We start from the raw sequence: 25,047 nt of genomic DNA on the forward strand, positions 1-25,047 counted from the left end.
AGAAGAAGAGGAAAGGTGACACAGGAAGGGAAGTATGAACATTTGAGTTTAGTTTCGATTAATGGGACTGGGGGGAAGGGATGGGGAAGAACGTCTTCCTCTGATGTTGTCTATTTTGAGTTTTGTGTTATTTGTGCTATGTGTGTATTCATCTTATATTGTGCTGTTTCTGTACAGAGGATTCCTATCACTTCTCGCTGCTTACTCCTTGAGACTGGTCTGATAATCTTACTGCTGGACGTTGGACCATGGCCAGTGTAACCAATGGGGGTGCCATTGGTTACACTGGCACGAGCCAGGTCGAGCTGTGAGGATTATTTCACTGAACACTGGTAGGCTAAATGCTGCAATTAAATGTACAAAAGTCATGACACACATCAAAAGTCTAAACGCTGACATAATGCTTCTCCAGGAGCAACTCTGACCACAGAAAATTAAATCGACCTTGGATCGACCAAACTTTCCATTCTCAATTGAACGTAAAGACAAGGGGCATGGCTATATTAATTCGGAAAAATATACATTTCACCCCTGAAAAGGTATTGACAGATCCAAACGGCCGTTATGTTATTGTCACAGGGACATTATACGAAAAGCAAGTAATCCTAGTATCCGTCTATGCTCCCAATTGGGAAGACCATAACTTTGTGATCTCATTATTTGCTACCATTCCCAATTTAGACTCTCACTTACTGATAATGGGAGGAGACATGAACTGTGTGATTGATCCAACACTGGACAGGTCTAGTCCACGATCAACCACACCTATGAAAATGTCTCAGGTTCTTTCCAAGTTCATGGGGCAATATGGATTTGTTGACCCCAGGCGACTGTCATTTCCTTCCGTAAGACAATACTCTTTCTTTTCCTGTGCACATCGTTCATTCTCGCCCATAGACTATTTCTTGATAGATAAAAAACTTATTCCAGGGATTGTCTCCACCCAGTACTGACCCATTACAGTGTCAGATCATGCCACAGTAATTTTAGACCTCCACTTTTGTATGAAACCAAAGGGTTTCAGTCATTGGAGGCTAAATCCTCTCTTACTGGCAGATGCCAACTTTTGTAAACACATCTCTGAATCAATTACTTTCTTCTGTGAAACTAATAAAAATAGTGAAACCTCCCCATCCATATTATGGGACACTCTTAAGGCTTATATAAGGGGCACAATTATCTCTTTCACCTCTCATGCAAATAAATTGCGGAGGTCTCGACAGAAAGAGCTAGATAAAACGATTGCAGACCTAGATAACTCACTCTCGAACGCAAATACACCAGACTTGTATAAAGAAAGAATAAGTTTCAGAACAGAACTGGACCTCCTCCTCACCACCGAAGCTGAACAGCTTCTCCTTCGCTCTCGAGGGCTAGTGTATGAACACGGTGGCAAAGCTGGGTGCTTCTTGGCTCATCAGCTGAAGGCAAAATCTGCATCCAACCAAATTACTCAGATAACGGACGAATCAGGCTCCATAACCTCTGACCCGGACAAAATAAATAACACCTTTAATTCATTTTTCTCCCAACTGTACACCTCAGAGTTTCTCACTGACGAAAAGCAACTAAATAATTTTTTTGACAAGTCCAATGACATACCCAAGGTCTCACCCGAAGACAATCTGAGACTAGACTCTGCTCTCACCCTATCAGAAATTAAAGAGGCGATACAGTCGATGAATAGTGGTAAATCTCCAGGCCCCGACGGATACCCGGTTGAGTTTTTTAAAAGATTCTCTGATCAGTTAGTTCCGCTATTACTTGAAATGTTCAACCACTCATTTGAACAAGGCACCCTACCACCTACACTTATGCAAGCTTCTATCTCCTTAATGTTTAAGAAGGGTAAAGACCCACTGAATTGAGCCTCCCACCGCCCGATATCACTCCTCCCGGTAGATGTCCAAATACTTGCAAAAATCCTAGCCCTGCGTTTGGAGTCTGTCATGCCTCTAATCATCTCAGAGGACCAGATGGGACTTCTAAGAGCGAGACACTCATATTCCAACATAAGAAGGCTTCTTGACGTCATCCTCTCTCCATCTCCCTCTGATGTCCCAGAGGTCGGCTGCTCTAAAGGGGGAGGCAGGATTCAGGGGAATTTAAAGATGGGGCATAGATCATCAGGTTTCGTTATATGCGGATGACCTGCTTCTCTATGTGAGGGATCCTTTGGCAAGCATCCCACATATCCTGACACTGTTAAATTATTTTGGTCGTCTATCTGGATACAAACTAATGTTGGCCTTAACATGTAGTACGTTGCCCTTCTCCCCGTCAAATTTCACCTCCAACCCGGTAGTTGTTGGAACTTTAAAAATTTGGGCACAAATAAGACGCCACTTTGGATGGTTCACCCTTCCTCTAGCAACTCCCATTTGCAATAACCACCTATTTATCCCAGCAAAGATCGACCCACGATTCATTACCTTAGAAAATAAAGGGCTAGCCTAAGTAGTTTGGGAGACTTGTATATCGATGGTTTGTTTGCAAGCTTCAACCAATTAATCTCTGCCTTTAACCTGCATAGATTAGACTTTTTCCGGTACTTCCAGCTGCGGGACATAGCAAAAACGCACACTACGTCATTCCCACATATCCCAACACCCAGTGGAATAAAACTGGATCTCAAGGCTAAAACCCTAACAAAAGATCACATCTCCTTTTTGTATAATTTACTTTCTTCAGCTAATGAATCTATTGTTAATAAGATCAAGCTAAACTGGGAGTCAGAGCTCCAATTGAATTTCTCTGAGGCCTTCTGGGAGGGGGCTATAGGAACTGTTAACTCGTCACTAAACTCTCTCTAATACAATTTAAAGTCCTCTACAGGTTATACTACAGTAAAGAAAAACTCTCAAGACTCTACCCAGACAGAATTGATGAGAAATGTAATAGATGCTCGCAGACTCCATGCAATCTCACCCACATGTTTTGGTCTTGCCCTAAACTGTTTGAATTTTGGCAACTGTTCTTTAAAACAATTTCAGATGTATTGGGCATAAATCTAATCCCAACCCCACATATCGCTATTTTCGGCAGAACCCCTGACAACTTCCATGCCACAACCATTCAAAATAACGTTATAGCTTTCGCCTCTCTTATTGCCTGAAAAAGAATCCTTTTATTATGGAAGTCTCCCCAGCCAAAGTCTGGCTACATGACATTTTATCTCTTCTGAAACTGGAGAAGATCAATTTCTCTTTTAGAGGTTCATCAGACAGGTTCTACACTCATTGGAGACCACTGCTTAACTATTTTGATAAGCTGCCAGCTAGGGAAGTGTCTTTGTAGGGCCCCGCTGTATGATCGTGTCTGAGCCTGTCCCCCTTGTGGCGGTCCGCCAGCGGCAGATAGCCACCCCCCAATATTTATTCACCCTGAGACACTCCAGCATGACTGATTTGTTTCGATGTCTAGGAGTAAGCAGCCACTGACACTTATATTTATGTTCATCTAATGACCAGTACTAGCACAATTTCTTTCCCCCATCATTACTGTATATATGTATGTGTGTAAATGTGTGCATACATATAGATCCATTTTTATTTCTACTTTATTTATTTATTTATCTTTGTCTATTTTCCATTATTCTGTCTCGTCATACCCACAGTAACACTCTAATTGTGTACGAGAGGATCATGGGTTTGGGGTGGGGGGTGGGTTTGTTCATTCATTTATGTTAATTTGAGTTTGTAAAATGCTATAAAAGAAGAGATATTGTACTTCACTGGATGTCTGTGACTTGCATTTTATAAATGAAAATTACTTTTTAAAAACAAAACAAAACAAAAAACATAGACTGAAATGCACTGTGTTAACCAAGCAAGCAACTGGCGCTCAGTTCCACCCTCTTGTCCAAATATGGTCATTTCTGTCTCCAAAAAAATTCAAGATTGCAACAGTCAAATCGCTGTACTTAAGGCTTCAAAAATACAGTCTAATTGGTGGCATGACAGTGATAACATCCTTTTTTTTTTTTTTTTACAGTCATCATAATATCTTTAAATTATAATAATTTTCATTATTACCACTTTAATAATACTTGTGAATACTTCAATCAGTATGTCATTGTCAGTATGTCATTGTCTCCTGTTAAAGAGATCTTGATCTCAGTGAGACTTTCGAAATAAATAAAACTTAATTAACCAATGCAAGACGATATTTAAAGTGGTGAAGTGGGTCATTACAAAATGAAAGCCAATCATTAATCAGTCAGTTTCCTGCTACAGAGGTAGTCAAGGAAAAGTCACGTATTACCGGGTATCTGCCCTAAAGTTTCCTGTTGATTGTGTTCAAGCTCTAATGATGTGAATATTAAAGTCATCACACTGATGCATGTCAGCGCTATCGTTTTTAAAACTCATAACAGAGTTCCAATGTTGTATCATAAAAAATATATGCACATAATAAAATAAATAATCATGAGGCGAACAAAGCTATTCCTGGTACATGATGCCATTAGTATTGAGAGTGTGTATTAATATTTATAGTCTACTTCACACTATTACATTTGCATGGCTTTGCTCGCCACAATCTAGTTTCTAAAATTGGATATAGTACATTTCCTCTAGATTTACAAAGAGGCAGTAAAGGGTGACTTACTGTCACATTACTGTGATGATGTTTACACACTCAGTGTTTAATACCCTCAGTATAAGTCATTCTCAGAGGTTATCACAGGTTTGTCTTCAGCCTCCCCCTCACAAGAAATCTTCCAGGATACCAACTGTGTGTATGAATAAAAGTTACATCAAGTCGCTCTACGGTGTTTGCCTTTCACCCCATCATTTAGTGATCTGCATCTGTTTGCAAGTGTGTACATATAGTACATGCCAGTATGAATAGGAGTTAAAGACATTGTGTCTGTGTGTGAGGGAGAAAAAACAGAAAAAAAGCAGTAGAGAAGAGAAAGGGAAAGAGGGAGAGAGATCAAAGACTATGGCAGAGTCAGACCCTGTATGAAAAATTAGATTGGAAGGCTCTGCCTCCTCTCTCCATCCGGCTCTCCCCTGATCATCGACACTGAGGAGAATAAACTCAATCCATGTTAAATTATAGATTAAGGACCAGCACTGGCTATGGCTCGGCAGCTGGCGGCAGCATGTGCGTCAAGCTGCACTGAGTTTTACACACTTTTGCTGCTGCTACTATTGCCTCACCTCAATGCCTTATTAAAATCAACATCAAACACTCTCCACAAATGAATAACAGGATTTAAAAGAGACTGCATGAATATGTAAATACTCTCTCTACAATATGCTCTCTGTAAAGCTGTGGCTGTGGTTTGTTGGACTCTGCCTCGTGGATGAGTTAACCTTTTGCATCACTTTTCAGGTCACAAGTGTTTTTATCACTCCTAATCTTTTATTCAGAGGAGCTTTGTTCTTTTATCTCTGTGATGAGATGATTTGCAAAGTGCTAGTTAACATTTTTATGGGTATTGTCTCATAAAAAGGATGAAAAGAGTTTTTGGTGTGCTTTGTTATGCAGCCAGTTGAAGCAGATGGTGCAAATCAGGGAATGTAGAAATGTAAAACTATGGATAAGCATCCATATCAACAGAGAAGCAAGTATGACATATACATATTAGCTTCGACACCTCAAACTGCTTCTGCTTTAACTAGTAGAAACAGGTTTTTAAATTTCATCTTGATATGATCAGTAATGACATCTATCCAAAATCACATCTTTAAATCTGATGGTATCCATTATTGAAAAATATCTGTACATCTTGATTCATTCTCTCTCAAATGTGTTTTAAGCCCCCACATTAGCGTCATCCATGGTCACACATTAGTTTAAAAAAAACTGACATGTAAGCCCTGTACACTCCAATATAGGTTTTCCATTATTATGGCTGATTAAACCTCGACTCAGGTTGAAGGTTGGCAGATCTATCATGGGAATTACACAAGGTTTGGTGTAAACTATGTTGATCTAGCAAGTGCAATAAAACTAAAGGGAGTGTCAAGCAATATGTCAGTCAGTATCAGTATCTGTTTTCAATGTATTAACAATGTACTTAATATTCCTTATGATATATATATATATATATATATATATATATATATATATATATATATATATATATATATATATATATATATATATATATATATATATATATATATATAATTAGTGCAATTAAGAATATACTGAAACACCTTTAAGTTGTAATTAAGTGTGCTTAAGTGAACTTGCTCATGCACAGGTCAGAGAAGTCTAATCATGCAACATTAGTGAAAGTGAAAATTTGCATCTGTATGATCATTACAGTTTTATCAGTAACTTTTCCTATAATCTACTGTAATTGTACCCAATAGCCATGGAAGTAATAATGACTTTGGTAACATAAACATACACACCAGAAATCACAACAAAGTATCAGTTTCCACGTATTTTATTCACAAAACCAGCTGGAGATACATTTGCTCAGCTGAGACTTAATACTTTTTCATTCTTGTCTTCTCCAATTATGTATTTTTGGTGGACAGTGTTTCAATAGCAGGAGAAAATGCCAATTGTACATCTTGCATAAATATAGAGTCCAGTGTATGAAAAATAATGAGTGTATAATTTTGGTACAGTCTGTGATCGAAAATATAAATCTTTATCTGTTCTTAACAATATTCTCAACAACACTTTCTTGACAGTAAATTCATGCAAAGCAAATCTCATATGGCAGTCAAAGGCATCAAGATAATGTCCAGAATAAACACAGGATACATGCATTTTCTTACAGTGATCAGCATAATCAGCATGCTGTCCAGTCTAAATGACAAAACACTGTGATGATAAATCTCAAACAACACAAACACGTGGACACATATATATACACATTTTTCTTTATAAGATCCTTACAACTCCTATTTCTGTATTTTTACACACTACAATTCTGAAGTCATTTAAAGGAATTGTTGAGGTTTGGGGAAATGTGTCATTCCTACCCACAGTGAGACAAACTGGGCAATGGGCATTTTTTATGTGTGCAGTATAAAGATAAGTAAGAATTAGCCTAATTTTGCTCAGCGAATGCAAATGCATGAGATCATACAGTAATACATTGTACTCATTAGCCTAGCAATAACAATTTCACTTACATGTGAGGAAATACACATACAGATGACATGTGTTTGTCTCACTTAGGTAAAGAATTACTGAAAGTTGTAAAACCAATATACATTCCAAAAAGTTTATCCCTTTACAGTCAGTTACTTTCAATAGCCTCAAGATCCATAAGACAGACATGCAAACAAAATCCACCTGAGAGGAGAGGAGGTTTTTCCTTTATACTTCCTTTTTCATTTGTATGCCTCATTCCTTACATACAAGGTTTTCACCCAAACATAACAATGTACATCAGAGATATGATACAAACATGCAATTCACAGAACAAAACAAGTTGACGGCTAAAGGCTCAGTTAACCTACAACCACTGATGATAATGCCATGCAGCTAAAAGTTGCACATGAGGTAAGACAGCCTATCACTAAGTAACATTCAGGAACAAGGTCATGCTCCGGTCTACATTCAGGATGGCAATTTATGTAACAGGGAAATCACAGTGAGTCCTTTTTGTTTTGTGAAGGCATTGTAATGGGTGTGTGTCTCTGAGGCAGTCCCCATTACAAAACATAAATAATAAGTGGCCCTCTTTGGTTTCAACAGTATCATTCCCATAGATTTTGGAAAGAAAGAAACAAGGAAAGAAATGGGAAACTGTCCTTTAAAAAGAGTTGAATCCCACTCCTGAGTTTAACACAGTGACACTTGGGAGAAGCAGCTCAGCAGATGAAAATTGTATTTCATATACCCAAAAATCATTTTAAGGTAGTGCATGTGTTAGAAAATCACAGGAAAAAAGAAGAATGTGTGAGTCATCGACAGATGAACGTATTCTTTGCATTCAGTTTACTTCTTCAGTCCAGATGTTACGTTGCCAGCTGATGCTGCTTTATCATCACAGGAACCTTTGTTCACTCTTCTCTTCAGATCGTGCCTAGCCTGAAAACACATCTTTTTCAACTGGCTTCATAGTCTTTGTGGACTCTGGCTTTTCACAGGACTCTGGATTCTGACTTGGTTCAGTAATCTGATTGGGCATTGAGGCTCTGCGTTTCTGCTGATACGATGAGCAGAGCTCCTGCCACTTCTTTCGATTGGCATCGATCCCATCAATCATCGGCTGCAATTTCCTGTTAAGCTTCAGCAATGCCTGGTAGAGACACAGTAGAGTACCATTAACCTCTAAACTCAAAACGTTGTTAAAATGAGCCAAATCCACAGTTTTAAGATTGCCTACATTACATGACATTACATTATCTACAGTACCTGGTAAAGGGGTTTACAGATCCCATCTATCCACTCCAACTGTAAAGCAGGTAATTCATCTTTGCGATTGCGGTCGAATATGGCCTAAAGAGAGGTGATACGTTTTTATCCTCCACCATAAAGCAACTTTTATCATAATTATATGACAAAAAATGCTTTGCTATATGCTAACATGTAGCAACTATGATTGATCATTTTTTAAAATTCCCTTGAAGGATATGTGTGCTTACCGCTGGGGTCAACTTAAGCTCAGACCTCTCCCTGTCACCTTGTTCAAAGAATTCACTAGTCACCAGCTCTGCAACCTTGGGGCAACAATGGAAATCATCAGTATTTTAATATTTTGCTCCAATGTGATGCAGTATTTTGATGTTAAAAATGGTCTCAGAGCAAGAGACGATCTAAGGTGCATGCAATTGATGATATGTTTGTGTTAAATTTACTTGACATGGAAAATTCTGGTATTTTTCAACCTGGGTTGTATTATCATGACTGGGTCCTTCAGTCAGTCTGTCTTGATTTCAATGTTATTTCAACATTGAGCAGCTCTTCAACACTGAAGCAACAGCCATTTAACCCAGCAAGAGTCAAAAACAACCAAAGAAGCTCAGTTTATTTAAGCTGTAACATAGAGCCACAGGGAACCAGGAGCCTATCCCAGCATGCATTGTGCAGAAAGCAGGAAAACGTCCAGGGACAACATGGAAACCTCTGGATACTAAAATTGTCTGTATGAAAAGGGTAGAACATGCAAACAACTCTTCAAGTGCCAGCTACATTTTTACAGTTTCTAGCTGTCAAACACGAAAGCACAGATGTGAGAAACTTGGTGATTGAGACTCAAACCTGTTTGGATATCTTCCAAGGACGAGTGACAGCACCCAGATCGCACGCTGTCATCAGCATAGACCTGTCAAGAGCATCAAAGCTCATTCCTACCTACTTGTTATGCTATTCACAGTTAAAGTGATTTCTGCACAGGACATTTTATTTAGTGCAAAGTAATAAACCTGAGAACTTCTCGGTGTCCTTCATCTGTCCAGCTGAATTCTCCAGAAAGAACACACTCAAAGAACTTGGTTCTGCGCCTTTCAATGCAAAGAGACAGTCAAGGATGCATACATGGTACAAGGCGAAAATTGTCTTCTACTCTACTATTGCAAGACAGCTTTTATCATAAAACATTTTGTAATAAAACAAAACTTAAATAGTTCATTTGTAGCAATGTATAAAATAATTTTGACTGATACATTTAATTTTGACTTTGTACCTAATGCAGTAAAAAGACCACTTACTCAAAGTGCAAAGTAAGGTCTGTGGAGAGAATAGCCTGCTTCAATAGGTGCATCATGTTGCTGTACTCTTTAGAGCAGAGGTTTGCAAAGATGTTGTGACCCTGTGAAAAAAATACAATAGCATAGTGTAGGCGAATACACAATAACAGGCGCAGATGAGTAATAGAGGCTAAAACTTCTCCAATGTATTGGTTCACTATCAAACAGAGCTCCCATTAACAATGTTAATTAGCAATGTGTATAGACTTTCTCTGTCCTCTGTTAAAAGAGATCAATAGAGAACACAGTCCCTGATAATCAAACTGATCTACACCTGAGACACAGTTGCCTCTTTATGTCACCAGTGGTCACTTCTGCCTCCTACCAGCAGGCAGTTTGTGCAGCTCAGTGCTCTGAGACACACATTACTTTGAAATAGTTTTTAAAAACTTAACACCCCCTGGAGATCTTGTTTTTTCTGTCCTCCAGTGGTCAACCTCTTTCTCCAGGGTTTGTCAGTACATCATTATAAAGTCAAGCATGCACTTCTGATCCTGCCCACATCAGTGATGCTGGGTGTGGTGAAACAGACAACCACAGATAAGTGAAACACTGCTTTTCAGCTCAGTGTTAAATTACTTGTTAAAGAGGGATCAGATTTATAAGTAGAGTTTTTCATTGCATGTTTGTAGTTTTTTTTTTATTTTTGCAGAGGACAAAAATCTTAGAAAACCCTCCAAGTTATCCCAATTAAACACAGCTCCTACTAAAGAGAAACTCAAAAACATTTAATACAGCAGATGGGTGAGGAATGCATAAAGCTCAAAATGACTTGTGTATTATGATCACGAGAGTTATCCGTCTCACCTCACTCTGTAGGATCATGACTGCGTGGTTGAAGTGATGATGTTCCAGGGTGGCTGACGTCCCATAGAGCAAAGCCAGAGCAGAGCCCGTCCTACAAAGGAGTATACAGCAGTGAGACATCATTCATCTATAAGACATCTGTTACACATTGTACCTCAGGCCTACATTGGTAACTTACTTTGCTTGAAATGCGTTGTTGGTGCCTCGATGGTCCAAGTCATGGCACAGACAGCCAACCATCAGTGCCAGAATCTCTGCATCTGACAAAACATCCTGAAAGCTGGCTGTCTGCAGAAAGTGCAAGAAAAAATGTTTTAGCCCTATGTCGAGTAATTAATTAGTGTATTGATTGGTTACCTGGTCACCCTGAAAGTTTGAACACTCTCTCTGAGGCTTTTCCCAAATGTTTTTAATTTTTTCTTAATGATGTTTCTATTGTGATGTTTCCACCTAATTATATTTATGTTTGTATCTGATTGCTGATTATTTGGTTATTAGTTAGTCCATTGAGACATACATCCCCCGTGACAGGCTTTATAAATAACCTTAATAACTTGTTAACCTTGCTCAGGGTCTAAGTTTTGGGGGATTGTTTTGCTTTTATTAGACAGTTTAACCATGCAGAATGAGAGAAAACATGAAAAGAGATACATGGAGACAACTATTGACACAGCTCCTCAAACTGAGTTTTGGTATCTCTGAAAACTTTGGGTTCTCCACTAAAATTTTGAATAAAGCTATGAGCGTCCAAAGTTTGGCTGCAAAGTGTGAGTTTGTAATGACTAACCCACAGGTTGTACAATGGCATTTCGATGAAGGAAGCGCAAATAAATCAGACTTAGCTTACTGTGATGATAACAAACATGCACTGGGACACGTTGAAGGCATGTCTCCAGTTATGATATGCCACAGTTCGATAGTTCTTCCTCACAGTCAGAAGCCAGCGGCACAAAACCTAAGAAAAGACACACACATAGGTGATGAACAGTATATGCACACACACACACACACACACACACACACACACACACACACACACACACACACACTCACACACACTCACTGGACTCCAGCAGCACAGATACATTTGACAGGACCTCACCTCATAGTCAATTTTAAATTTTTGGACAACACCAAGTTCCAGAAACATCCGGAGTGATGCAGTGATCATGGCATCACTGTCCAAAGAGAAGTCGTTGAAGTGAAACTCAATGATGCCTAATTCACTGCTCAGTGGGATCTTAGCTGCCTTCGGGGGAGAGGACAGAGCTGTCAATCACACAGTGCCAGTGAAGGAGGCAGCAAAGCAATCAGCAAAAAGTTGCAGAGATTGCAGAGAGCAGTCAGATTTCATACACTGAAAGTCAGTTTAATGATAATGTTTCATTCGCTCCTACTGTGAATTACCTTGAGTCTGTCAACTTCTACCTTTGAGCAGGTAGCGTGGTAAGACAACATCTGAAAAACAGAAATCATGCAAAAAAAGAAAAAAAGACATTGTTATGCTGATGTAATGCTAATAAGGTGAAAAACTCTCAAAAAGACATACACTGCTGCAGTAAATAATCAATATGTTCCAAGAATTTTGATGCAATCTCCTTCCAACTTCTCTTGTTACACAATCAAGATCAAAGAAAATACATATCTGCTTTTAAAACCAATTTGTTGCAACATTTTGGGTCAAAATTTATAAAAATTCATCAGGTGTTTGAATGAACAGCAAAGATTATGTGACAGAGATACAGTGTGTTTGTTGCCTTTGATGAGTGTTTGTTGCGTTTGATGAGAGGTGAGCAGACTGGCACATGTATTTATTATAAATTATTGAGAGCAGATGAAATATTTATGTTTGAGAAGCACAACCTTGTTTGCTGAGGATAATATGACTGTTCAGGTTAGATACCGGGCAGTGGAACAGAACATACGTAGGTTCAGACGCTAGCAAATATGAAGAGCTTTAATCAGCTTAAATCATTCTGGTTTCACAAAAAGGATACCTATTAATTTTTTCCCATAAATCAGTGCATGAAATTTCTTCCTTTTTGCATATCAAGATGGTACAGCTTTTATAAAGCTCATCAGTAGAGCCACTAATTGTTAAATAAAATAATCTCATTTAGCTTTTTTACTGCATAAGAACGTATTTTACAACATCCCAGTATGCATTAATTAATATTATGGATATAGCTTTATTTACAAACATATGTTAATGAAGTGTATTTTAAATGGTGGCATACAGTACTCTATTGGGCTAATTTGTCATACACAAGAATGTATGTAATATATTTACTTATTTACCCTTACATTATTATTATCACTGTCATTATTATATGTCATATTTACACAGGAATGATTGGAAAATATTAGTAACAGACTGAGAACATGGAAAAAATTTGGCAACAAATACAAACAAATATATATAAACACTTTCCCTACGGGGACAATAAAGTTTCTATCATCATCATAAATATCTTGTGTTGTCAAATTGGTGGGCTGATGGGTTTTAAAAAGGGTTCAACATGTTTCTATGCTCACATCCAGAGCTACAGACTGTTTGGCCCACGTCTTCTTAACTTGATTGTACATCATAGTGTTGTTGATTCCAAGTCCACAGAATATCACAAATGCCTGTACACAAAGAAAAAGCCAGAGAATAAAAAAAACCATCAAGAATCCAAAAATGTGGCATAGTGTGAATTAATGCAATACAAGTTTCAGTTGTCATCGAGCTCTAACAAACTGACCTCAAACAGCCTCTGATCTGCATCGCTGAAGGTCTTCCTGTCCAGACGATTCAGAATTTGTGCAACCCCTGTTAGGAACACCCATACACCGGTGACTGTAACATAAACACTTATTTCCAGTGAGAGCAAATGAAATTGATTATTTGGGCAACCTACCGATAATCTGATGAGTTCGATTCCAGATAGGGACACATAACACGGATCTGATATGAAATCCTGAGGCCTGATCCGCCTGTAAAGACAGTAGACACTGTCAATGTAAAAGGATCTAAAACATTAATCAGTCATAAAAAAAATTCATATCAACATAAATAATGTTATGTGTATGGCTTTTAGGCACACTACAGAAACATAAATTGGTTTCCATTTTTCTGTTACACAGCAAATTTACCATTATTCATACGCAATGAAGGAAATTACTTGTCCGCTTAATTAACTGATATGGTTTTAGTGCAGGCTTTAGATATTATCAACTAACTTTGAAGAATCAATTTTACACAGTAATTCTGACACTTTTGCTGTGGTGTTTTGTGTGTGTGTCCACATATATTAGGTGTAATTAGGAGACTAATAGGTACGCACCTCAGCATCAAAGCGTGGGTCCTGACACACATCGCTGATGTTAACAGGCAGTCCTGTGGAAGCCACCAGCTCAGCAATGCTATTATTGATCAGCCAATCAGAGCACGAAAGCTTCTCCATGCTGATGTAAGCAGTAACACAAGCAGGAAACAATAGTCACTTAACAATATAAACTTATGCATCCAACACAAACAGCAGTAAATGATGTCCAAATGCTCATGGCGTGGATCGAGGGATGGCAACGTCAGTCAGCAACTTTGGTCCACACTTATAATATCTTGACAACTATTTGATGGATTGTCATTAAATGCTGTACAGACCCACAGGCACTCATTGGCCCCAGAAGACAAAGCCCACCAACGTCAGTGAGCAACTTTTCCTGTAGTTCTACGGTAGCTAGTAAAAACTAGTAAAAGTGAAACATTTCAACAACTATCTGACGGTTTGCCATGGAAATTTGCTGCCTACTAGAGGATAAATTCAAATAACTTTGATTGTCCTCTGACTTCCTCTAGCAGGATTTCCATAAAATGTGATACAAATGATGCTCCCCATAGGATGAACTTTTATCACCTGACCTTTCATCTAGCACCGCATTCAGGCAAAAAAAAACCCAACAACCTGGTTTATCACTAAAAACTTTTAGAAATCCAGATACGGTCCCATTGGCTTCAGCTACACTCTAATAAATATACAAAAACTACGATGGTGAACATACATGGTAAACATTATACCTGTTAACCATAAACATGATAGCATAATTACTGAGATAATCTTAGCATGTGGATGTGAGCATTTAGCTGTCAGCTTTTCTCATATCATTTTATGTCTGCCAAAGAATTTCACCTGTTTTCACGGTCCACATTGCACAAGGGAGACATTAGCTCAAATGTCTTGGAGAACTTCACAACCTATAGAAAAGATGTATCATTATATCCAGCAGCAACTACATTTAGTAAAAGAAGTAGAAGAATTTAGCACAAAAGGGGCTGTATGGTTACATGCAAAAAAATCTATTTGGATAACTGTAGGTGCATCACAGCTGAAAATCAAGCAAAAAAACTAACCTGAGGCTATAAAAGCTGATAACAAGCCAAAGATCTCACCGGTGAGTCTATGTCCTCAAGGAGAAGCACAGAGCAGCGTTCACACTGCAGGAGGGTCAACGCTCTCTGCATGATCTTCCTGACAATCTTCTCCAAGTCAGTCTGCTCCTCAAACAGGTCGTTGACCACCTCCAGAAGAGCCTGTGGCGGCATGAAAGCACACCATGACTCATGTTCATAACAAAAAACAGTGTTGAAATATTTGTGATACAATATCATGCTGTTAAATGATACTCTATGTATTAACTAGAGACTAAAATAACTAAAATAAAGGCATCTATGTGTGAAAATTGAGTGTTGTGATTTACATGTTTTACCTAATTAAGTATATGTTTATTGAAAGTTACATTATCTGTAATTCTCCAATTGCTGAGAAACAATAAGTCATGTTTTTCTACGTGTACATTCTCTCACCCTAGTCCTTTCATACTCCTTGCGAGACTCAGAAAACAACTTGGCATTGGAAATTGATATTCCACAGAATGGTAGATACATCTGCAGCACCTGAGTAAAAAAACAACAATATTAAAGTGGTGAAAGGCATACAAAATGTATAAATGTTAGCTATCTGTATGCTAAACAAAAGGAGAGAAAACAGGGTAAGAAAGAAAAGAAGGTGCAGAGATGGGGGTAGATAGGCTGCTTCTCTGCACCCTCTCTGTTAATGAAGTATTGATTGAGATAAATAAGGTATTTAGTAAGACATCGAGAGCTCTAAAATTTCTATATTAACTGGCAGATAGAGATGTGTTTTTTTCTTTGTTGCTCAAAGGCAGATATTGGAGTTGCTGTGCTTTAGCTATATTTTGAATTTTGTCTTTGCACAAACAGTAAAATCATTTTGAAATACCTTAAATTACTTAAATTATACAAAACTTGATTTAAAGTTTATTTGAAGTTGTAGCCAGATATCACACATATTAAGAATAAACAATTTTCCACAACTTTGTTCTGCCACCTTGTGGACAAACTTTTTTCAGTTCAGCTGGACTCTTGCAAAGGCACATAAACATAGAATAGTTTGATTTACCAGCATCAGTATCTCTGTGTATTTGCTTTTCTTGATTTTTTCTTTTAATATATTTTGCTCAGAGTGACTCAAACATGCACCTTTGCTTTTATTAATGCCTGGCTACAGATTTAAGTCAGCACTGTCCACCCTGTATAGATGTGCTATATATTTTTTGCTCATCAACAAACTTGGAGAATGAAATTGTATTCATGTAAGCTGTGGAGCTGTAAATGAAGCTGTGATACATGCATATTCTAGTAAACCCATTTCAAGAGGATTACACAGGGAGCAATTGAAAGTGTATTCACTCAAAATATGTTGCCTAAGTGTGCATATACATATTGCACAGCCAGACATATTAAATGTTGCTCACTTGAGTAAGATGTGGACATCCTCTCTTCATTTTTCTGGTATTTTGCATCTGAGGGAACGCTTTGCACCTCTCCACAGCCATTAAGAAGATTCAAAGTACAAACAGTGTTTTCAGCTGCATGGCTCAAGAGCTTCTGTGCAATAAATGTTGTGTGTGTGTGTGTGTGTGTGTGTGTGTGTGTGTGTGTGTGTGTGTGTGTGTGTGTGTGTGTGTGTGTGTGTGTGTGTGTGTGTGTGTGTGTGCTCGCGCCTATGCGCGCACCACAAGAATCCAATTTTAACTTCATCTGAGAATTGCTCTTAATGGTCAAACCAACCACAATATCACACTGAAGATGATAAATACCCAGTACAGTGCATGTGAATATGAATTCCTCAGGCTGCATGGATCAAGCAAATTACTTTTTTTCAACAGAGTCACATAAGAGTACTTCACCTTCTCATCATCTTCAGTGAAGGGACTGCCCATGGGGTTTTTGTTGATTGCTTGCACAACACCTATGACTTCTCCATCACTGTTGCAGATGGCCATACAGAGGATGGATTGAGTCTTGTAGCCTGTTAACTTGTCTATCTCATCACTGAAGCGGTGGTCCTGTTGTAGGGGGCACACAAACCCATAAATCACAGATGGATGACCCCACATAAACACATACAGTATGCTCAGTTAAAATCACAGTACTTAAAATGTGTAGCCTTATAGGATCACAATCAAACAATATGGGGCTTTTACGCATGGCGCAGTTATTGGGTGTGATCCGTGAATATTTTAATTAACGGCTCTGCAAGAGGCGAATAGTTTTTACTATAAGCAGAAAAACTATAATACCCGTCGCTGACACATATTTATTCCATTACAGTAATAGACCTAAGGGGGATGCGCATCATCATGTTGCTAAGCAGCCCAGGGCCATGAGATAATGATGGAGAGCGCAATTCGTAACGTAGTCTATACGACGAGATCTGGCTTTTGTGAAGCTGCGAAAATGAAAACGCTTTAATCATGCTTTCATTTTTTCTTTGAGTACGGTATGCAGAGTTGTTTTTATCCTGACATAAGCATAGTTGAGGTATTAACCCGGACAATATTTAATTTTCTTGGAGTTGAACGACTCGTCATGCGCAAAAGTTTTCGCTATGATTAGTATTGTCCTTTTCTTTCACGTCAGCAAACTGAGTTCAAATACACCTTATTAAAATTATGTTCATTCTGTTTCAACATTTATTTATTGTTGCAGGTAGGTGCTCATACTCATGTCTTCACCCAATGCTGAAAAACATTCCTGCACCAGTCAAACATCAATAATCAGAAGTTTCACCAACTTAAAAAAATAATAATTTTGTGTACAAATACAAATGTGGACTATGGTTCACATTTACCTCATACGCATTTGAGATGTTTACAGTCTCTCCGTGCTCTGCCACATATCCAATGATACCCTTTCCCCATGGCACCTGCACTTCATTGGAGTTTAGAGTGCTGGAGGACGGTCTGACTGTGGTACCTGAGTGGACATCAAAGAATTTGGACACCAGCGTCCTCTTATGTGCTGGTCCCTCAACGAGGAAAAGTGAACACCTGTCTGCGTCAACCAGGATACAGACGTTAATTAAGATCTTATAACTCAGATTTGTCAGGTCCAAATCATTGGAGATATCCTTTACTAACTCCAAGAAAAACTCTCTTTCGTTGGTTTCTTTTAGTCTGTATTTGTACTCGATGGCACTGGACGCGTACTGGGGCACGTTGACTCTGGACTCCAGCAGGGCGCTCAGGATGTGCGCGGTGGTCGGTGGCAGAGAGCTGGCTTTACGCAGGAGCGCACGGCGCCTCATGCTGGATTGGGACTCTTGTTCACTAAGGCTCACATGCTCGTCATAGGTCCTGTGTGTAGTGGTGGCTTTGGACCGGGCGAAGTTGCGCCGCAGCTCCATATGGGACGATCTGCGTCGGAGCCCGTCTGGGTTGGTCGGCCAGAGCGGGTCCCTCACAGCGCCGAGTCTCTCCTCCGCTGTTGGCACTTTCGGCGGCTGATGCTCCCTCAACCACCTGCTAACCTGGTCACATTTCGCCTTTCGAACGAGATACTCCTCGAAGAGATCCGGGTGGCAGTCCAAAAACGCCTCCACATCAGAGAAGTCAAATGTTGTCATGGTGAATGCTGCTGCAATGATCAAATGAGACACTCAAGTGTGAGAACAAGAGTTAGACGAGTAGATGACGAGATGAGGCGGCCGAGCTTCTCAGTGGTGCCCTCAAAACGATCATTCATTCATTCATCCCCCATGTGAGCCAGTCCATCACACTGCTACCTGAAACAGTAGCTGGGAGCAGTAATGGTCAAATTTTTGAGACTGCACTGCTTAAGAGACGAGCTACAGCTGTCAGTCAAACGAGGCTGAGCTGCGTCTCATGGGGATTTCTGTGGAAATACTATGCAGAGGTGGAGAAAAACACGATGCCTGTATATTATATCAAGAAACTGGAGGGGGGGAAAACTGCAGGGCAGGCTGTTCACTCGCTCTATTTATTCTGTACCACCAGAGTCCCTCTGTGCAAGGCTCCAATGGCAAGCGAATACGAATATGATGTTTCATTTACATTTAAAACATGCAGGCAAGGCAGTTTTTTGAATGTACTAAGAGCAACAGGAATAACTGCTTTGTGGAAAGGGGACATTTTAATCCAAGAGAGAATATGTTCACTTCGATAGATAGATAGATAGATAGATAGATAGAGAGATAGATAGATAGATAGATAGATAGATAGATAGATAGATAGATAGATAGATAGATAGATAGATAGATAGATAGATAGATAGATAGATAGATAGATAGATAGATAGATAGATAGATAGATAAATAGATACTTTTGGCTTCTCAGGTATGAAGGCAGCTCTGACTGTTTTGCTATGTGAATAACTCAAGGGCACTTGGCTCCAGGCAAGCAGAATGTGACTGAATAGATGGAAAAAGAAAAAGAAAAAGAGAAATAGCACCCCAAGGAAATGAGTTATTTTACCAAAGCTTTGTTATTTTGCCAAAAGACACTTGCAATGTCTTCCGATGTCAATAGAATCTAATTAAGATATTTCCCATCATAAATACACAGTGATTTGCTCAATGTGTGTTTAATGTGTGGTATACATGTGTTACCTCATGTGTGTTACCTCAGTGGCCTTGTGATTACAAAAGTACAATATTGTTCCTTTTTTCCTCCCACCCCACCCCCTAACACACCTCCTGTACACACATGTACAATACAAACACCCACACACTGACGGCAGCTCTGTAGTTGTGAAATGTGTTTTTCTGACACATGAAATGAATTAAATATTTTTTCCAGGGCTGTGTGCTTTGAGGTACAGTTCATCTTTTATTCTTTCATTCTGAGCTCTCACATGAAAGAAACATTATGAATGTCTCCGTAAACTCTGTCAGGAAGCTCACAGTGTACCAGCAAGGTAAAGCTGGATTACCAGCTCATTACTGTATAGGCTTGAGCCCCAGGGCCTATATGACCCCCACGAGATATGGTGGAGGTGGATGTGTTTGCATTCTGTTTTTTGCCCACAACACTTAAACCAAACTTTAACCCAGAGAAGATTAGGAAACTCCTTAATGAATCCTTTTTGTGGTTAGAGAGGTCATTTTTGTTTGTCCTTTTGGAAGGCACTGACAAATAACCAGCAGTGTTTTGACCTTTAATATTCCGGTTTATATTGTGCTTACATGGTGAATAATTTTAAATGAATGTGTAATAAATCAGATTACCCTAAACTAACTGATGCACAGCAAATCTAAAGCAGTGTTTCGGGGTTCTGGGGTTTATAGGGTCCCAAAGCTCAATTTTGCTCCCGGGGGGCCTCTCAGAAGTTAATTTAACCATGGGACAAAGCTGGCTATCCTCAGTATGATTGAAGAAAATAATTTATATTACATGCTTCTGTTAGGAAAGAGGTGAATTAATTTCTCAGAGTCTTCGAGGAGTTTATTGATGAGTAACTATGGGAACTACAGACTGAGTTGAATTCCTATTGTGTGTGTTCAACCCTGTAGGGGTTAAGCCTCAACCTGCATCGACACAATATCTTAATATTAGGGAAATCACTGCAGGCTGTGGCACATTTATAATGCAGCAGCAGGAAATGTAATCCAGAGAGCAGCTGTTCCGCTGGGCCAGAGCAGGGTAATTGGTTAGTGGACTTAGCTTAGGCTGCTTGAAAGGACTTGGGTGTTTTGCTGAGACTTTGGACAAGGTCTCTTGGGAATCCCAATTAAAAAGCAGAATATGGGTCTTGTGAGGGCCAACAAACAAGGCAAGGTTTGCTGCTTGGAAAGCACTCCATGTCATGCCCAAGGAGAGCGAGCTGCATTGATTGTAAGTCTTGTCTATGCACTGATTGAAAACTTGTAGTTAGATTCAGTTTTCAGGTTTCTGATGGTTTAAAAGGATGTAGAGCATATCATATATTGTAATGCATGTTTCACCTCTGTTTCACACTAATGGGATCCTACAAGAACACAGTTGTCTGACAAAGTTTAAATGTGGCTGTTCTGTGTTTCTTGTTTTGTCTTAAATGTTCTCACTGGTTTGAAGGTGATGTCACATACATTTGTGCACTGATTCAAAATTAAGTACAACTGAATCATTTGATACATTTGAATGGATTGTTATTGGTCACTGTCAACCACATCTGAGCAGATTATTTGATTGTTTGAATGTAAACTCTTAATAAATAATACCTTAATATGTTTTTTTTGTTTATTGCTTATTTAGTCAGGAATAGTTTCTGTTATAGTGAAATAAAAAATAGTATTTAATTAAAAGTTTTCAGGGGCTTTAATGTCAGAAATGTTGTTTTCATATTGATCCCGAATGTGTATTGGGAACCCTCAGGCTTTGCGGGTCCCTCAGTAAAATGAGGGATTATTTTCATTTGCTATTCACTCACTAAGGGCTGACACAGCAGGGGATGTATAAATATGTTATAAATAATTCAAACATAACTAATAAATGCCCTCTCAAATGGGGTTTCTTAATTGGGACAAAATCTTATCAAATAGGGTCTGAGGATTAGTTCAATCGGATCCTTTGAAATAAAAAGGTTTCGGAAGAGTCCTGATACTCAGCCTCTCAAAAAAACAATAAACGGGGTGGGGGCTTGTCATTTTGCATTATGGTTACTCTTAATCATTCTGTAACTTTCATCTGAGTCAGATAGCTATGATTTACCCCTATTCATCAAAGATAAGCAAAAAGTAGTGGCAGAGAGCACAGCACCATGGACAGCGCATATCTAACCATCTGCTAAATCCCAGATGAAAATGTTCTTCAAAATGAGCACACAATTTCCAAATCAACATGAGAACAAAATGATCCTCAGATGGAAATTGTCTTCTAGACGGTCCCCGAGACTTTATTGCACTGTTTTATTGCACTGTTTAAGGCCGTGAGGCCTGGATGTATAACTGTTTCTATGTTGCATAGGAAAGGAGACAATGAAACATGACTCCTGCAACCAAACACCACCCACACACAGCTTGTATCTGGTGTCGGCATGCACTGGCCAGAGTCGGCTTGATTTTCATTCCACCACATGCTTAGTTATGTGAGTTCATCAAACTGTGAACGTGTAATATTATCAGATCTACACTCGATGACTGGATGATGGGCATCCGGTGCAGTGATTCCCCAGTAAACATATTGATATCATATGAATTATCAGCACATCATTGTTAACACTTTAAGACTACATGACATGGACAAAAATGGTTCTCAAACAGGTGATATTTTTCTGGTTTTACCTCATTAAATGTGTGTTATTGTTTAAGTGTTTAGTTTATCTTACATAGCCCTTTTAAACCACACCTCTGCTCACATGCTGTATATCTGCTGGGCTGGACTGAGTGTCACTCAAGCAGATCCTATTGTTTAGTGTTACACCGTCACACTAGCTATCCCAGGAATCCAAATGCACTTCACTGGTCACCTCAAGCGAAGAGGAGAGAGTCAACAAAACCTTCAATGTTTCACCTCTAATCTACCAGAGAGACCTGTCTCCTCAGATCTGCACCAGTAACTGAACCAGAGAAACTTTTCTGGTTCAGTTTTTGCCAGTTACAAAAGACATAAATGGCAAATTTGTCCCACTCTGGAAAACACACAATAGAAGTTTCCTCCATACCACTGCCCAGGTGAGTGTCACATTTTATGATTTCTTTGTTGTACAATTGCATATGCACTATTTTGAGTATTTTGTGATCATTTATGTTTAATGTACACAGAGAAAAAAACTATCAGCTTGTCTAATTTTGGGGTGACAAATTTAAAAACAACATATTGTAAACATTTCATTAAAGTCTGTGTACATGCTAATTAGAGATTTCTTGTAACAGTTAATACTGAATTGTGGAGTTAGACCAAAACTGTTATTACTATTGTTTGGGCGGGCCTATAATGACTGCACCATGACAAAGATGGTGACTAGCATGACCCCCGATCCCAGCCCCTTCCCCCAATACTGTATAAACCTGTAGCGCCTTACCATTGCTGAGTTAGATGTAAACTCTCTGGACAGACTGAAGGGTCTGTACTAAACTAGGACACATTCTAGGTTAGTAGAGCAATACCTAGCAATACCGAGCATACCAATGCCATTTTCTGAGTTATTTCAAGCCCATCCGAAGGGACTTTGTTGCACGAAAGCAGAGACACAAAAGTTACCATGGAGATTTATTCTGTGTGGCTACCCTGCTCCAGACCAGGATAACAACCAGGCTTGATTAATCCTGCTGTTTTATATGTTCAGTCAGCTGTCACTCTGGTCGGAAATAAATGTTTTTTAAAGTTATTTCATGATTTTCTGTATGTATCCTGCCTCATTTTCATTAGCCTGCATTAAAATGCCGCAGATACATTGTCATTCAGTTAGGCTATTTTAATTGTAGCTAACAATTATATTTTATATTATATATATTATATTCATATTATAAAACCATACTACATGTCAATCATTATTAGTTAGGCTTACTGTCATATCGTTCATATGAAGACTGTGGTTACTGCTGTCAGAAGTTTGATGAATATTACTGCAGTTTGTTTTAGATGATTAGATTATTAGAAACGGTTGATGAAGCAAAGGTGGATTCAATGAAGTCAGTGAGCGCAACACGTCCCATTCATTGAGTGTTATTCTTCATAAAGGCGTGCCATTGTTTGGATGTTAGATGTTTGCGTGCTGGATGATGAAGCTGTAATAACCTACTAAGAAGAGCTTTCTGTGCAGACTGCTGGATCCCAAAATTCAGCACCGTATAGTGTTCAGCCCTCACCATCCACAGATAATCTGTGTTTCACTACGTTTCTTCAGAAGAGGCCAATTCTTATATTCAGTTAGAGATGCTGAAAATCTGGATAAAGGCACTACTTGCAGCTCTATCAGATTTGGTGGGCTATAGAAATCGGCGCACATCTTCAACACCTTGGCCACACTCTCTAATTCATACAGAGAGAGAGAGAGAGAGAGAGAGAGAGAGAGAGAGAGAGAGAGAGAGAGAGAGAGAGAGCTGCAGGTATATGTTTGCATTGTTGATAAGTGTTGTAATTGGTCTTTATGGTAAATATGGTACATTTCCTGAGTAACATTAACTTCCACTTGTCACTTTTAAGGCAAAGTGTACAACTGTTCATTGTGAGAATGGCAAATAACTCTTTGCATGGTAATTACGAACACCGAACGTAGGCTATGTTTCACCTCCTCACAAGTTTCCATAAGAGGCAGCTGTGCACATAAGTGTGTGCCACGCGTTTTTTCCATGTCTGCATCAGTAAACCTGTGATCGATCGAATAGTCTATTTAAGGAAGCCGTGAAGGCGCACTTATCTGAATTACTTAGACCTGGCTTGACATAGTTGCATCATCCTGGCTTGGCAAACGTGCAACGGATTAAGCCAGGATGAACCTATGAGACTTGTGTAATAGCCCTCAGGTGCACCGAGAGGATATATCCATGGCCCCCTGCTCGTGTCGCACAGCTGCGAGAGCCGCCCTGTGTAGCAACCCTCTGCCTCTCTGTCCAGGCTCACCCTCGCTGTCAAAGGCTGCATGGGACTCATGATTTTGAAACCTAATTTTATATACTCGGCGATTTACAGTTAAAGTTTGATCTAAACTATGACTCAAACTAAACGGCTGTATTTTATGTGTATTCATGATGTGTGAAAGATTGTTCCTCATTATGAAGTGAAATGGTTGTAAAAATCTAATCTCCTGCTTGGTTTTATCAAATAAGAAAAATATTCATGATGAATTGGTGGGAATTAGCAACATTTGCACTGATAAAACGTGAGAGGAAAGAACCAAATTCATTAAAGCAAGACGAGAGTTAACCACAGATTTGGTTTAATTGTCTGTTGTTGTTTTTTTTGCCCTTACTTTTCTCTCCTCAGGGTTTCCACTTTCCTTCACCCTCCTGCATTCTGACTCAGTGCTCCAACAGCCAGATGGAAATCTCATCCTTAAACCTCAGCATCCCAGCTGATTTGAATGGCCATTATCATTGTGGTCATGGAGGAGCCACCATGCCTGAGTGAGTGTAGAGAAAGAAAAACGCAGTTGCAGAATTTTTAAATGCGTTAAATGTATCTTGATTATAGATAGCTATTTTACCTTCACAGGCATGTTATCAGTCAGCAACATTTCACCAATACTGCCAGGAAAAAAAGTAAAGTTCGTCTCAATGACCAACTG

At 39.0% G+C, this 25,047-nt stretch overlaps 1 protein-coding gene across 1 annotated transcript; it reads right to left on the minus strand.

Annotated features, from left to right (window-relative positions):
* Positions 1-8,005: 8,005 nt before the first annotated feature.
* On the minus strand, positions 8,006-18,448 carry pde11al (phosphodiesterase 11a, like). Its single transcript, XM_062422492.1, has 20 exons — positions 17,675-18,448; positions 16,731-16,889; positions 15,325-15,414; positions 14,911-15,051; positions 14,651-14,715; positions 13,805-13,925; positions 13,379-13,454; positions 13,223-13,290; positions 13,014-13,106; positions 11,886-11,936; positions 11,581-11,727; positions 11,326-11,433; positions 10,657-10,766; positions 10,479-10,569; positions 9,633-9,733; positions 9,348-9,425; positions 9,184-9,247; positions 8,568-8,642; positions 8,338-8,421; positions 8,006-8,221 (listed from the first exon to the last, which is right to left on the minus strand). The coding sequence occupies exons 1-20, from the start codon at positions 18,446-18,448 to the stop codon at positions 8,006-8,008; spliced, it is 2,712 nt and encodes a 903-aa protein (XP_062278476.1).
* Between the last annotated feature and the right edge of the window lie 6,599 nt (positions 18,449-25,047).

Source organism: Scomber scombrus, chromosome 7, assembly GCF_963691925.1.
Source record: "Scomber scombrus chromosome 7, fScoSco1.1, whole genome shotgun sequence".
In the NCBI taxonomy this organism is placed as follows: Eukaryota; Metazoa; Chordata; class Actinopteri; order Scombriformes; family Scombridae; genus Scomber; species Scomber scombrus.

What these genes read in the sequence shown, in the direction of transcription:
- pde11al (XM_062422492.1), bottom strand. Translation starts at nt 18,448, where the DNA reads ATGACAACATTTGACTTCTCTGATGTGGAGGCGTTTTTGGACTGCCAC. An exon ending in TTGAGGACATAGACTCACCG is followed by an intron (nt 14,716 to 14,910) that starts GTGAGATCTTTG and finishes TCTTTTCTATAG; the next exon opens with GTTGTGAAGTTCTCCAAGAC. An exon ending in CTTGGAAGATATCCAAACAG is followed by an intron (nt 8,643 to 9,183) that starts GTTTGAGTCTCA and finishes TGTTGCCCCAAG; the next exon opens with GTTGCAGAGCTGGTGACTAG.